The sequence below is a fragment of the Fulmarus glacialis genome, unplaced genomic scaffold (assembly GCF_000690835.1).
Source record: "Fulmarus glacialis isolate BGI_N327 unplaced genomic scaffold, ASM69083v1 scaffold36815, whole genome shotgun sequence".
Taxonomy (NCBI): Eukaryota; Metazoa; Chordata; class Aves; order Procellariiformes; family Procellariidae; genus Fulmarus; species Fulmarus glacialis.
In genome coordinates, this window is record NW_009215586.1 from 3562 (window position 1) to 18714 (window position 15153).

Sequence of the window (15153 nt, forward strand, 5' to 3'; positions counted from 1 at the left end):
AGTTTTTCCATCATCAGCCCTGTCTGGCCCTGATCCAGCTACCTCCCTTCAGCTCCGTGCTATGAACTTGTTATCTAATTCCACCAAAATGAAATCTATCCTAGTGGGATACACTGTACTCTTGACGGCACGTGCATGCCTTTCCTTGGTTTGAGACTTTTACACGTGTCCCTGAGGAAAGCCTTTGACAAAGAACAAAAGTAACAGATCACTTGAAAGGCATGAGCTTAGTTTTGCAGTCTGAGCTCTTCTAGATGCTAACAAGGGTTGTAAACGTGACCAATTACCCAGTGAATTTAATGGAAAGTTACCTGTCCCAGTCCTTGGTCATGGGTACCTTGTGACTCAGTGCCATCAAAATCTGTAAAAGATCTGCACTAACTTTAAGCCCCATGTGAATAAACCTCTAGACAAGTTTAAAAAATATGCCTCTATAGCATTTGCATCTAATCGTATCTAGTGACCATCTAGTAATACTGACAGTGAAAGATCATTATTCATGATTATTCACAAAAGTGAGTTCACTTTCATTATTTCCACTATAAATTATGTCTTTTTAGGATGCTGGAACATAGATCTAAATGACAGAAGGATCACTTTTCATTAGATTAGATAGATTTATATTCAGGGGGAAAAAGCTGTTTTAAGAGGGTGGTACTCTTGCTGGAGACTCATCTTTTTTCCTAATGCTTAGACTTTTATCATCTTTTATCTCTATATCAGCTGCATTTTAAATTTTACATAGGCAGTGATAATGCTGTAGATTTATAACATTTCAGATAATTTCAAGTCTGTGTCCGCCTGACTACAGTGTTTTACACAGTCTATTCAGAGAAGCTGCTCTAATGGTGGCTTAAGACTTAGGTGGTGATGGGTCTCAGACCTGAGGGAATTGAAGCCAAGGAGTGTTGTGCTGAGTGTGGAGAATACTTTTCAGTAAAGTAATAAAAAAGTGAGGAATTCAGTTACATTAACAAAGGCCCAGTAAATACTTCTGTTTTATTAAACACTAGTTTTAGTTTAGTTCAGTGCTGTATGGTAGAGGAAGCTTCTGTTAAGAAAGCACTCTATTCTATGCAAAAGGCAACAGATAGATATTTACTATCAATTAGTCCATCCTGCAGTCAGGACTGTAGTCCATCATCACCATAAATTTTTGGAAGTTATTTTTCTTTTCCTTCTTACCAAAGACAGCAGCAGTGATATTGTCTAACTTGTGTAATAAGGGCAAGTACTGTCATTGCTTTTGTTTACTAAGATACGTCAACAGCTTTGTGCTACAGAAGATGGCTCTAACAGAGCTATCAGATGTGTTTGTTGGTGCTGAATCAGCAGGCTATACTTAACTATCGCAGCTAAAGATATCTGTCTTATCTGTGTCTTACAGCTGGCTTCTGTGCACAAGCTGGAATGGGGAGGACTTGGCTCTGCTTGTACCTGAAGAAGTATCCAGCATAGAGAGCGTTGATAGTTGAACAAGGGATTCACCTACCTGCGTTTTCTAATCTGACACGCAGTGGCAGGGATCATTATGTCATACAGAGACCATAGAGATAACACAACAGTTGCAGATGCAATCTCAAAGTGACCCTGCAGCAACAAGCACTAAATTGGTAGCACTCTTTATCCAGTCTCTTTTTAGCACTTGAATAAAACTAGCTCTTATACTTAACTATGCAAGTAGGCTGGCAATGGAGATTTTGATGCTGCTTTCAGCATTAGGTAGGATGATACTCTCTTTCCACTTTCCCTTTCTCAAGTTTGGGAACGTCAGCTGTGGATTGTGATACACCTTGTATCATTCTAAGTGGGGTGACAGAGGTAAGCTTAGCAACTCAGAGGGTGCTGGCAATTCTGCTGCAGCCTGTGGAGCTCATGCCAGCTGAGGATGCGGTCCACTGTGTACATCTTAAAAGGCCCATCTTAATAGTGAAGCCCCCAAACCTGTCTAAAATTACTAAAATAAAAGGTACTTTTTTCAGAAAGCAACCAAACTGGAGGCAGTACTTGCACCTGCTGTAAGTAGACTTACGGCTCTGCAGTTAGCAGAGAGTGTTTGTGCAAGTTTAATATATAATGTGTGGACCTTGCCTGTGACTTAGTTCTTAAAATGGATTTTCACACAGAACTGTCATACTTAGAAAATTTCCAGCTTGCAGAGTGTGAAGTTAGGCCTTTGCCTACATTTTGCAGAGGCCATATTGCACATTTATTTTTATCGTTTTCCATGTTTTAGGGACTGCATGCAGACACCTCTATTTTTTGTCCCATAGATATTTCTTGTTTTCTAGTTAAGTTGACTGTACTTATCTTAAATGTTTCTTCTAGTGAAAGGCTGTAATAGCATTTCTTTTCAGTGGATCTTTGATTATTTTTTTAACAGCGCTGAAATGAGGTGACCAAATCTGAATCATGCATCTAATCATCTTACAATGAATGCAGCATAATTTATGAGCACTTGAACAGCATTTCTCATCTTCAAAGCACTTTACAAATGCTATTAAGAACCTCCTTCCATAATAGATATTATCCTCCCTGTTGCAGAGAGAGAGAAATCAACAGAGAAGACAAGTGACTGGCCCAGGGCCACAGTGTAAACTGGTGAGACTGCCAGACGTAGGAATCAGTTTCGGCATTGACTCCTCACCTTTTTGCTTGAGATCTTTAAGTAGAAATTATCCAGAGTATTAGCTTCTGGAATGCACAACAGAGCAGAAGTGTAGATATAACACCATGTTAAGGACCACTCCCATGTGTTTTTTTTTAAGAGAGTTTGACAGCTAACACTGTTCTGATCTGAAAGTACAGATAGGTGGTAGTGACTCTCTTCCCCCAAAACAGATTAGGTAGAGAAATCAAAATAATGTAAAGTGGTTGATATTCACAGAAGGAAAACTCTAGGAAAGCAACTATATGGGAACGGACTTCACACGCACACGCATAGGACAAAAATGAAGACGGACATAGCATATGCTGTATAATCAATGATCTGCTTACAGCCATTAATATCCATCATATGAACAGAGTACTTCTGCAGAACTTCTCAGTGGTACTCCACCAAAAATATTAGTACCACATCATGGCGATACTATTGTAAATCCTTTTTGTTTGGACAGCATTCTTTCCGAGCTATGTATTGTGGTCACGGAGAAGTTTGGAAGAGGGTTCAAATAAGGTAAAGGAGAATTTACACTATCCAGGAGACCACTACCAACCCGTCACTGGTGAAAACAGTGCCGTTTATCCAGGACAGGGGGAATGAAGGTAAGAGCCAGCTCTTACACTTCTGTCCTGAACTACCAAGACTGATGTTGGCAATTAAAGATCATTAGCTTTTCCTAGCTAGTTTAGACACTAACCAGTAAATAAAACTGCTTAACTCTCCTCCCTTGAGGTGCCCAAGTTGCTGCCAACTTGTTGGAGAAGTGAGCCGAGTTTTACAATAATCAGTGGGTTCGAAACATAATTACTTTTAGAGAGATGAAGAAAACACTGATGTAAAGGATTTCAGCACAAAGATTCATTGTCTTCCTTGCCTCTTCATTATGCAGTTATGTAAGGCTTTATGAAATTAACTATTTCACACAAAACTGCCTGGAAAAAGTAAAGCAAATGAAGAAGGGGTGTGTGCCTTCACTTCCTCTTCCTCAATGCACACCTCTGCTAGCACTCGGAAGGTAGGAACAAAGCAAGCCCGTTCTGCAGTGGCATTCTGTTGGCCCAGATGAGAAGATGCACGTACACTTCAGGAATAGCTTTGTTATAGTTTGATTTTGCTGTACAAAGTACTTGCTGTTTGCAAAGTATTTCTGGTAGACACAGCATTTAGAACTGGCTGTAAGTTTAGGTCAAAACACATGAAGGATATGAACTGTGTTTTTTAAAGTGCCTAGCACAGTGCAAGTTGAGAAAACCAGATACTAGTGTGCTTCAGATTATTAAATCAAAATCTTCCAAGTTTATAGTAGTTGCCCTATTTGTATATAAATGCAAATTATTTTGACAGAAATTAATAATGAAGTTTGTTTTTTTTAAACTCTAAATTGTATTTGTATTGTTTTTTGACAAATGGCCAAGAGGATGACTGGTGGAGGAATGTTTATGTAAACAGAAGCAGCAGCACTATGGTGTCATCTATTTTTTGTGGTCGTAACAAACAAACAGCAGTGCAGGAAGATGTGCTTTTGCCTCCCTCCTGTGCTTGGGGAGAGGAAAGGATGCTGCCCTGAACATCAGGAGGTGGCAGGCACAGCACTGCTGTCTGCAGGAACTCAGCATGGGGCCTTGTGCTGCACCTGTCAGACCGGGGGACCCGCACACACCTTCCTCCCCTGGCCCAGGTTGGGTCCAATGCGAGACCAAGGCAGGGTCTGTCCCAGCTACGCTTGTCAGCACACCTCGCTTGGCATGCCTCCGCAGGTTGCTACTTGCAGCGCCTGCCTTATAGAATAAAGCTTGTATGAAATAGGGAGAAGGGGCTGGGCCAGGAAGACCAGTCCCCAGCCCGACCCACTGCAACACTGAGCAAGTGCAGCCCTTCCTCCTTCCTTTTTATCTCAAAAGCTCTTTGTCTCAGTCCTGCTTGACTCCCATTACCCTATTAAAAGCATAAATTCTCACATGCCTCTCACATGTACCATTTGCTTTCCAGCCTGGCTTACCCCTAAAATTGGCTTCCTTGCTCTGAATATGGCTTGATCTCACCCAAGGTTATAATAAAGTATACCAATCCTTGAACAAAACCACCTAGAAATTACATCCAGCCTCCTAATCTGTGTCCGCTCTTCACTGCACTAATGAGAAACTCTACTAAATTACTTGTCTTAGTGTAGTTTTGCTCAGATACAATAGCATCCATCTTTCAACCAACACCAGGAAAGGCCAACTAGCTAGATACACTGAGGCGGGGAGCTACAAGGTACCAGTAACTGTACAACTATGGGATGGCTCCATGTTTTCTGCACCCCTATTCCTGGAACAATGCTGGTAGGAAGGCAGACCTGAAAATCCTCCTAAAAATCCATGTCCATAACTTAATTTGTCCCAGACCTGGCAAGGTAATCCCTCAGCCTTTCTGGTCTGAGCCTAGAGCAATACAAAGCCTACTGAACCCCAAGCTTGTTTCATAAAAACAGTTTACTTTTGCTTTACACAAAACTGCCAAGAAACTTGTCAATTATAAAATAGCAGCCAATTCTGATATTTAATAAAGTATATCTGTTCACAGAAAGATCAGGACAGCTATGAAAAACAAAACAGCAAATATGTCTACACTTGCACGTTCAATTTATTGGTCCTATGTTTAACCTCACTAAGGCAAAAAATACAAATGCAATAGCTTGTATTTCATAGCACAAGCCTCTAATCTCCGCAACTCTCAAGTGAAAGACAATTTTAGAAGCTTCACTTCTTAAATGAAACAAGTTTAAATATAGAACCAAATAAAACCGCCAGTAAAGTCTCATACTGTGTCATCTCAATGTTTTTGATTTGCGGCAATGTTTTGCAATAGATGCACATAAAAGCGCTGTAAAACTTACAGGACAGAAGCTACAGGCTTTCGCCCACATGGACAGGGAATTTGTGGCAGTTTTAAGCACACAGAAAAGCACAAGAGATGTTTGGGATTGTGAAAAGAGGTTTATAGCAACATTTCTGCTAAAATTATCTACAACAGAACACCGAGTGCACTTAGCAGTTTAATCACGTCCTTAAAACCTGCTGAATAAAGACAGTTCCTGTCTTAGAAATATTGTTTCAAGCTCCCCACATATGACAACAGATGACATCTTTTGAACCACAGACTTTTTTTCTCCTAATATGCCACATCATATTAGCTGCCTTACAGGATTTGTATATGACACATGCATATGTATGACATCAGAAAATAGTTGTTACAACCCTGAATTTAATAACACCACCCCCCCACACTTAGGCACACAAAAAACCTTTCAGTGGCCCGTTCCTTTAAAAGGTGTATTTAAGTATAGGTCTCTCATTTTCCCTTAATTGAGATCTGATTTTGGTAAACCCACAAAAAATTATTTCTGTATTTGTCATCTAGTACCACTGTATCTTCATGTTCTCACTGCAGCAGCTTTATTAGGTACTGTCATAATTAGGCACTGCATTCTTTCTTAATCTCTGAAATCTAAAATACCTAGATCTACGAGTGTTCTTTTGGGATTATGTTCCCAAATGGATTTTAAAACACCTCTTTAAACTCCAAATGGAACTTGCTTCTACTTTCAGGGACAAAGATGAAAAAATCCAGACCTTTAACTCCCTTCTTACAGGATACGCCCAATTCTACACAAAAGCTTAATGGCTCACTCATGAACAGCTGTCAACATGGGGGGATGAAATGTATGTAGCAGGATTCCACTGGCAGTGCAGAAGTTAAAGATCTCTAAAGATATTGCAAGAAAAAGGAACAACACTGTTTGTGTTGAGGATAAGAGATTCTTGATTTATGATTAAATATATTTTGGAACGCAACAGCATTTATAGCAAACTTTTATTCAATAGTTTAAAAAGTGTATGGAAATTTTCATGAACAAAGAGTTACTCCATGGAAAATACTTTCTTTTCCCCCTTAAAAAGTTCTTCTGCAAGAACATCCATTAAATGCATTTACCTACAGTAATCAGTTTTAAAATGCATGGGTATTTTTGGATTTCTTGTATACACATATAGCATTTCCATAGTTAAGAAGCTATTGTCCTGAGCAGTGTATGAAGACATTACTTAAATTACCTAGTTACAGGACATTTATATAATTGACAACAAGCACAGAACAATTTATAGACTTTAAACATTTAATGTGCCTTTTCATCAAGGAAGGCAAATGATAACTGTAGGACTGCTTAACACTGTGAGTGTCAATTTAGTATCATGTATTTAGATCTGCAGTATAAAGACACGCACAAAACATTTTTGTGGAGTACATTTTGTTACAATAAACCAAGCTTGTATTCCATCATCATGTGTGGTTCTCCCATAACCTCACTCTGTGAAGGATCTGGAAAAAAAAAGTCGACAGCATGAGGCTTTTACCAAGCTACAAAGACCAACAATAAGGATGAACATGACCATATTTCTTTTTTTTTTTTTTTTTTCCCTTTTCATTCTAATGCTTTAGTGCAACAGTTACTCGACTGATTTTTGACAGTGTTGCACAATACAGGTCTGTAACTCGTAAGTCTCTATCCAAAGCAATCATCAGGTAACAAATACATCTATACTGGAACAGTGTTTCATAAGGACACACAGACACACACACACACTTCAAGTAAAACCAACCCGTTCTACATAAGCACAGTCTCCTATAGCTTGAATCTCAAGGCTGATTGAGTTTTATGTTTAAGAAAACTCAAGTCTGCTGAAGCTTTTTCTCACAGGTGCCCCACATCTCTTTCCAATGCAACTTCTCTGCGCAACAGGAGCTCACAGTCTAGCCCTTCTGTTAGTGGGGAAATAGTCGTGGTTTCTTTTCTCCACCTAACTGCCCAGTTTCACAGAAATTCTATGCCCTTAAATACCTCGGAGATTTCCTCCATTCTGCAAAGTACGGTTGACGTTAGCCACTGTACTCAAAGGTTATCAAGGAATGTGCAGCAGACACAAGATACACTAATACTGACAGTATGAACTTCATTTCCATAGGGGGGGGAAAAAAAAAAAATCAAGGCCAGAAGAAAGATTGTGACTGCACTTTGGAAGAAATACACCGTTCTTTATAGGTGTATCAGAACGTTTTCCTTCCACAAATAAGGCATATTAATGCCTTTGATTCCTCCAGAGACACCAAAATTATCTAATCCAGCCCCAGCTGATAAATACAACCTTACCAAAACCACTTCTAACCCACTCACTCCTTAGCACTCTAAATACATAACAGCTTGTTGTGAGCAATGGTAAATAACCAAATTCCTATAAATTATGTTTGACATTGCTCTACCCCCTGAACCACAATAACCTAAGATTCCTTCCCTTGCTCCCTATAAATCCATCCCAGAAAATAATCCCAGATTTACCTCATGCCTCTAGATTCCCACTTACCCCTCCATTATTTCCAGTTTCCTATCTCCCTGGCTCTTTCCATTCTCCAATCCCACCTCAAAATACCCTCTGCCTCCTTCCATGTCCTTAACTACCAGCTAGAAAGAAATAATTTTTTTAAACTATTTTTCCAAGTTTACTCTGTTCCACACATACTAACTGTCAGTCAGTAGCCCACCACACAACTGCAAACTGTCAGGTTAATTTGAGGGAGCCTTCCCCCTGCCACACCTCTGGTTCATTAATTCAGTATCTCTCCTCTAGCCTTTCTTTAATTCTAGAACTTATAAAAACTTTGTATCTTTGTAACCTCCATCTGCCAAAATCTGCACAAGTAGTTCAAAAGTTTCTGGCGAAACAGGCATACAACGTAAGTGCATAATCTTCTACTCCTTTAGAAACCCAGCCTACAAGCAAATACTGGCTTACTCAGTATTTCAGAGTAATTTCCACGCAACTACCAGCTGAACCACATTTATTTCTCCTTCCCCAGTGCTTCTTTGCCTTTAGGAATTCAATATTTTCTTTGTATTCTGTGCTTTTAACGCTCTTATTCTGTAGAGGCAAAGAACTTCACAGTTCCCAAATTTTACCTTTAAATGTTTCCATAACATTCAAAACAGAATGTATTTACCATTAAGAATGTCCTCAAAACCAATGCATTCATCATTTCCCCTCAGAGTATCCAGTGCTATGTTTGAGCTGTGAAGAAATGGGAGACGCTGGACCTGTAAAAAGACAACAAGAGTTCAAGTTTCTGCAAGTCTGAAATTGAGGGCACTTATATATTTTGATTTTTCAGTCTGAAGTGACTAAGAAAGTCACAGGCAAAGTCACTTCTTCCTTCAAAAACAACAATGTAATAACTATTGGCACACATAGATAGCAAAACCTACCTAATACTACCATCTTCTATTGTTTATCTCTCTGTTTTGAAAAGAGCAGCCTTTCACTAGATTTGCAGCTTTCACTGCAGTGTAGCTACTACAGCAAATAGTGTAGTTAAAAAAAAAAGTAGGGTTTTTTTCCCTCCTCTGTTACCACATAAAGCTGGGGAGGCTCACTGCAACAACACATCAACACCCTGAGGCCAGTATTGGGTGATTGATGTATACTGCATATATATGCAGTGTTTGGAAACCACATTTTAAGTTTCCTACATCTCTGCCACAAGTCAGGAAAGTAAGTGAAAGAGCTATATTGATTTTCACATCTAAACATAATTATCCTTGCAATTAATCTAAATCACAATTATTTCTCTGATCCCCACCAATTCTTAAGCTTCAAGTCCACTCCCATGGAGTGAATGTTACTTTCAACATTCTTTTCTATACCCTTCACCCACAGTATTACAAAAAAATTTTGAAGTGGTACACACAGCATTCAGATCCTAAATATTCAGAGAATGGCCTATCTGTACTTACAATTGCATTCACTACTAGTAGTGATACTTCAGTTACATCATGAACATATCTTACAACCATAAAATTATCATGTAGCTATCTCTTCACACACAAAATAAATCAAAGATTTCCATAATCACTGCTGGTACAATTGTCAGAAGTTCAAATACACTATTCCAGTAAATATTTTAGAAAAGTGAAATTAAACCACAAGAGAACTTGTATATCTAACATGAAGCTGGAAGTGAAAAACCTTCTAATCACCATCTCTCCCCCACCCATCCTCCAAGAATACCTGTGGAGACACACTAGCAGGATATCCTCACCTGGCTCGTTTTCTGCCATGTGCTAACATCAGATAGGAAAAAGATTTTTCCTCATAAGACAGCACAGCTGAGATCAAGTGATGTTTTCATACGTCCTGTTTGACTTTCACATCTTCAGGACCAGTAATTTCTGCCAAGTTTAATGCAGCTCACTGTGGTTCAGTAGCACCTGATCCACAGGAAGGGAGTATAAAATTGCTCCAGCTCACTTGGAAAAACAACTCTTAATAGCTTGACAACCTTCAACAAGCCAAAAAAAGTTTACCAATGAGCTTTCTATGTTTCCTAGGGGACAAAGCCTCCCTCCAGTTACTTTCCATCCTAGGTGGTAAGAAGGAAAAGGAGACAGACTAGAGCTTCCCGATTAAGAGTAAAAACCTTTGAACTTAACTCCCTGTAGACCTCCCCTGATCTTACAAGAAAGGCAGCAGAACAATAATAATAGCAAATTCTCTACTTCAGGTTTCATGATACCTCTATATCCACTCCCAAGTCACTACCTGCTTCAGATCCCTAAGTCTCTTTGCCCTACAGATGCAGATTCCTTCCCATGAAGGTCATACGTTCTACAGAGGAGAGTATTAATTTTAGGAATTAATATTCAATTCCTCCTGCTTTTCTCTGCAGGCTTACAGGAAGGTAGTCCACAGAAAAGCTAGAGCAGTTACCACTTCACCAAGTCACCAATAAAAAACCAGCAGCTTTAGCTGTTGGCTGAAAGGCTTTAGCATACTGACTGTTCTGGAAACTATTAATTGCGATGTTTGGTTGGTTTTAATAAAAGCAGTCCAGTGAAAGAATTTCTTTTGGAAACATAGGGTATTTCAACAAAGAAAGATGTCTCTCTGAAAGCATGTTCTGAGATAAAAATTTTTTCAAGTTGTTTAAGTTATACCAGTTGGATTAAAATGCTTACCTGTTTCACTGCTCTGAATTCCATCTGCAGCTTTAAAGGTGCATGGAGTCCTTGAATATTTCTCAGCGTGGCAAAGTTTGTTTTATCTTGATTTAACTGGAACTATCACAAACAACATTGATTTTTATTTTAGAAAAAGTTACTTTCAAGTACAGCCATAGAAGAGATTTATGACATCCTACTTAAATGAACATGCTTATTATATTTATATGTAAAAATTCAGTGATTCCATCATATGTCTCAAATGTACATGAAAGATAGTGATGCAGTAATACTTGTTTTATGAAACTGAAATTGCTTTTTGCTGGATATTATTACAAATCAATAGTAGCAATTTTATTTTGTTATTTTTGATAGTCAGGACATGTAACACCACCAAGTGGTATAGTCTTGCACTACTTTACACTACTACAATATTGTCAGCATGAACCGAAAGCTAAGTCTGGTTTAAAGTACGAATACAAACTTGAAAGCCACAATTGATGTTATTGTTAGCCATCAGAGACTCTACTTGAAAACACTTGAAATATTTCTTTTCTGATCAAGTAGCAAGACAGAGCACCACATACACACCGCATGACTCCAAAAAGCAAAAGAAAGCTCGTAATTTTACCAAAACTGATCAGTAAGACAAAGAAAATCTATTTTGTAGAGGGTTCTTTTAATGAAAAAGTGCTGGCTCACAAATACTGAAGTACACAAAAGTAACTTATGCTTAATGTTGAACTTAAGCTTGAGTAATCCAGTCTCAAATTTGGCTTTTACAGGAGTGACTAGATGCGGGTAATGTTGACACAATGCAATATTGTGAAGTAAAACAAAGAAAATCTCTTATTTTAAAACCTGTACTCAATCACCATGACAAAAGCCTACTAGTATGAGAATATCATCCTGTTTATGCGAAGGGATCTCAAAAACCAACAGGAAAATACATATCAAAGGCATAACATGCATTTTCTTCATAACCACCTATATTGAATGGTCTTCAAAAGTTAGCAGAAAATATATTTGTATACCTCATCCCAAACTTACAATTCTGGCCACATTATTTTTCCATTTCTTTTATTTTATAAAGGTAGGGGTCCTCATCTGGGTAGCAGAAAGATTTGGTTTCTACTAGTGCTACCTGAATTAGCTACCATTTACGGCAGTAAAAACAACGATCACTATCTCAGGCTAAGATAAGTCTTTTTTCATTCAAATGTACATGAAAATAATTCTTAGATAAATTAGCCATGAACTTACAGAAAAGCCGACCAAACAATATGTGGAAAAAACAATTAAAAAGTTTCACGTACTTCTTAGGGGATGTCGTTATCTGTTTTAATTATTCTGTGCAATTTTTCTCTCTAGCATATAATCTTAATTATGCAGGTTTTATATAGCAAGAACAGAGTTAAAAACTAAGTTATAGCAGTCAGTTGTAAAAAAAAAAAAGATCAATTGACAAATAGCTTTGAAACATTTATAGTATTTATAAATAAGCTTGTGAAGTTGGTGTCACATTATCATCATCCTTTTAACTCAAGACAACACTAGCGCAAGACAACACTAGCACTGGTTAGAATTAGAACACATCAGACATTACATTCAGACCTCGTCCTGCTGATTAGCTTAGCAATTTGGAACATTATATCCAAATGCTGCCTTTGCTTCAGGACACTTTATTACACCAAATCTTCCGTGCTGACAAAACAAGCACCAGAAACAAGATTCAGTTCAGCGAGCTATTTAGCCAAGGCTGTCAAACTAGTCTCCCTTTACCTCCAACCTATGGTCCACAGACCACTCGTAAGTAGTCCACGAGTGATGACTAAGCTGGACAAGATTGCATACACCTACGACAAACTGTATGTGTACGATTTCTAGATGAGCTCAAGTAATTTAATGAAAAGTGTTTAGGTGTTCACAGACTGAAAGTCTGAAAATGAAGATCTATGGTAAACCTATAGACAAAATGGGAGGATCAGCCTTCCAGAAGTGGCAGGTGTGCCCCCCACCTAACTATAGAGGCTGCACACACAACAAGCTTAATAACTTTTAGATGACTAAACCTTTCTAAGTAAATGCCTACTTGGAAGCCCACTTACATACTTGAAGTGGAGAGAGTCACAAGTGGGAGGTTAACATTAAACAAATTTGCCAACAATTATATAAATTTATTTGTATAAATAAAATGTTACTGTTGTTGAACACCTTTATTCTGTTAAAGGCAAGACCCTGCTCATTACTTGTTACCGCACAAAGCGGTCCAGGTAACCACATTGTTAATTTAAACTTCATAATTAGTTAAAAGTGGAGATAGCTACATTTGATGTTACTTACATTTTTTTCTGACAACTCCAGTGGGTGGCTGGGCAACAATTCATTTTTCACACTTGTAAAGCTAGAAATACAAGTATAAAAATTGAACTTCAAATTAATCGAGATACTGTTTTTTAAGTTGCATTCCAAAACTAATCTCAGATACAAACATCAACCCACAGAGACGCACAATTAGCACAGTTTGAACTACAAAAAAAAAAGCTTAATAGTGAAGCAGCAAACAAGACCTCTAACGACAGCACTACCAGAAGAAAAATAATTTAAATTTCAGGCATCTTTTTTCCTTTATGTTTGAGAAAACAGAATGACAGCTCTTCTTCCTTGACCTCTTTCAGAAATAGAGAAAAATATTAATAAATGAAAACGTCAAAGGCTTAGTTATGTCCAAGCTATATGGCATCTGATTTTAGAAGTCTCCAAGCTTTTCAACTGACTATTGTACGTACCTTCCCCCCCCGACTTATAGTTGTATCACCCGCATTTTAAACTCCATGAACTTATTTTAGATTCATTATCCAAGACGCATACACAGTTTTGCACTCATGTAAAATGGCAAAACCCAGAAACACTATTTTTACTATATTAACTTTACTTTTTCTATCAATGCTGAAATTAACCATTTCCCACAGTGCTAAGGCACACTCATATACATGTATATTAAAACTAGCATATATTTTGTAATTACTAATACTTTGCCATCTCTTTTCTAAAGAGCAGTACCACACAGGTAAAAGTCCATTAATGTTATCTACTTCTTGAAGTGATGTTTCACAGAAAATTCACACTTGAAAGACAATCTGGTTAAGTATGTGCACTTTAGGCTATAGCTTTTGTGACACACCTTCCAAGAACCTTCTTTAAAAAGCGAACATTTAACACGTACTTTCTTCCTATATTTGAGGTTCAATATTGACTACAGCACAATTCAACACGAAAAACTAAAGCGTACCCTCTGCGCAGAAGATCATGACCTTCAAATGGTCCTGAAGCTGAAAATTCAGTAATTGGGATACTATCCTTCAACAGGTAAGAAGTGCCTCTGGAATTCTGGAACAAAAAAAGTGAGGATTACTTTAACAGAACCAGATGCCTTTCATATGGGCCATTAGGCCAGGCAAATGAAACAAAGTGCTCAAAGGCTCCTTAAACTACTCGTGTAAAAGCCCTAGACCTTAGAGTCTCTTAAAAAAAAAAAAAACCAACACCAAAACATGCTAAATTAGAATTCTTTCAGAGAGTCTGATAACAGTTAAAGGTACTGATAACATATTTTTTTGATCTGGCTGAAACAGTTAAACTCTCAATTACCTCTTGTTCATTCCCACCCTGGACTGCAGGGATGGAAAGGAAGAAGGCAGGTCATGCTCAGCTGACAGGACAGAAAGGAACATGTCTGAGCATTCCTTCATTTACTTCAACACAGGCACAATCAAGTAAGACCAAATTGATTTTATCCACGGTTTAAGGCTGCCATAAAGAGGACAAGGTGTATTCAAGTGGTCTAGTATGCCAGTTAACTGAAAGAGCAAAGGAAAAACAGTAACTTGTACCTGAAGACCAGAAAAACACACCTCCACAGACTCATTAAGTAAAGCCGTCTTAACCCAGACCACTAATTTCATGCTAACCTGCCCGATTTTATTGAAGTGATTTTAGGATTGTTCATACAAATTGCTCCACCAATAGGCCAATGTACAATAAATTCTGGAAGGTGACAGCAATAATCTCCAGAAGGTGATGAGCTGTTCAGTGCAGGAGTTTCCTCCAGCAGCACTGTCGGATCCAACAGAAAATTCATGCTTACAGTTAAGGTCTTTTGTACTAACGTGTCAACTGTCAATAACCTAACAGCTATTAGAAAACCCTAAAATACCTGTTATTACATGCATGTAAAGCATCTAACAACTAACACTGTGCTCAACACTGACCAGACCTTCCTGAGATTGCTGTAAGCGAAAGCATTAAAGAGGTACCTTACCAGGAAGAGGTGACAAGAGGGAGGATCAAAGTGAAAGTCAAAGGTAAGGAGAAAACCATGAAATACTCCCGAAGAGTGACGCTCTCGAGTCACGCCAGTGCCCAGTCCGTCTTAGGTGGTCACACCGTTGCTACCCACCATAAA

General features: G+C 38.3%; 2 protein-coding genes across 2 annotated transcripts in view; one reads left to right on the forward strand and one right to left on the reverse strand.

Moving 5' to 3' along the window:
* SLC46A3 (solute carrier family 46, member 3) overlaps nucleotides 1–1719 on the forward strand; it is a gene marked incomplete at its 5' end in the record, with an annotated part of 5126 nt that extends 3407 nt beyond the window's left edge. The window contains one exon of the mRNA XM_009578992.1: nucleotides 1388–1719. Within this exon, the coding sequence (XP_009577287.1) occupies nucleotides 1388–1475 (88 nt within the window). The remainder of the gene's footprint in view (nucleotides 1–1387) is intronic.
* A 4784-nt stretch (nucleotides 1720–6503) lies between these two features.
* Nucleotides 6504–14829, reverse strand: POMP (proteasome maturation protein). The gene is made up of 6 exons (XM_009578993.1): nucleotides 14660–14829; nucleotides 13981–14085; nucleotides 13032–13092; nucleotides 10707–10808; nucleotides 8696–8789; nucleotides 6504–7021 (listed from the first exon to the last, which is right to left on the reverse strand). Exons 1-6 carry the CDS (start codon nucleotides 14827–14829, stop codon nucleotides 6954–6956), a joined length of 600 nt encoding a protein of 199 aa, XP_009577288.1. The 3' UTR covers nucleotides 6504–6953.
* Between the last annotated feature and the right edge of the window lie 324 nt (nucleotides 14830–15153).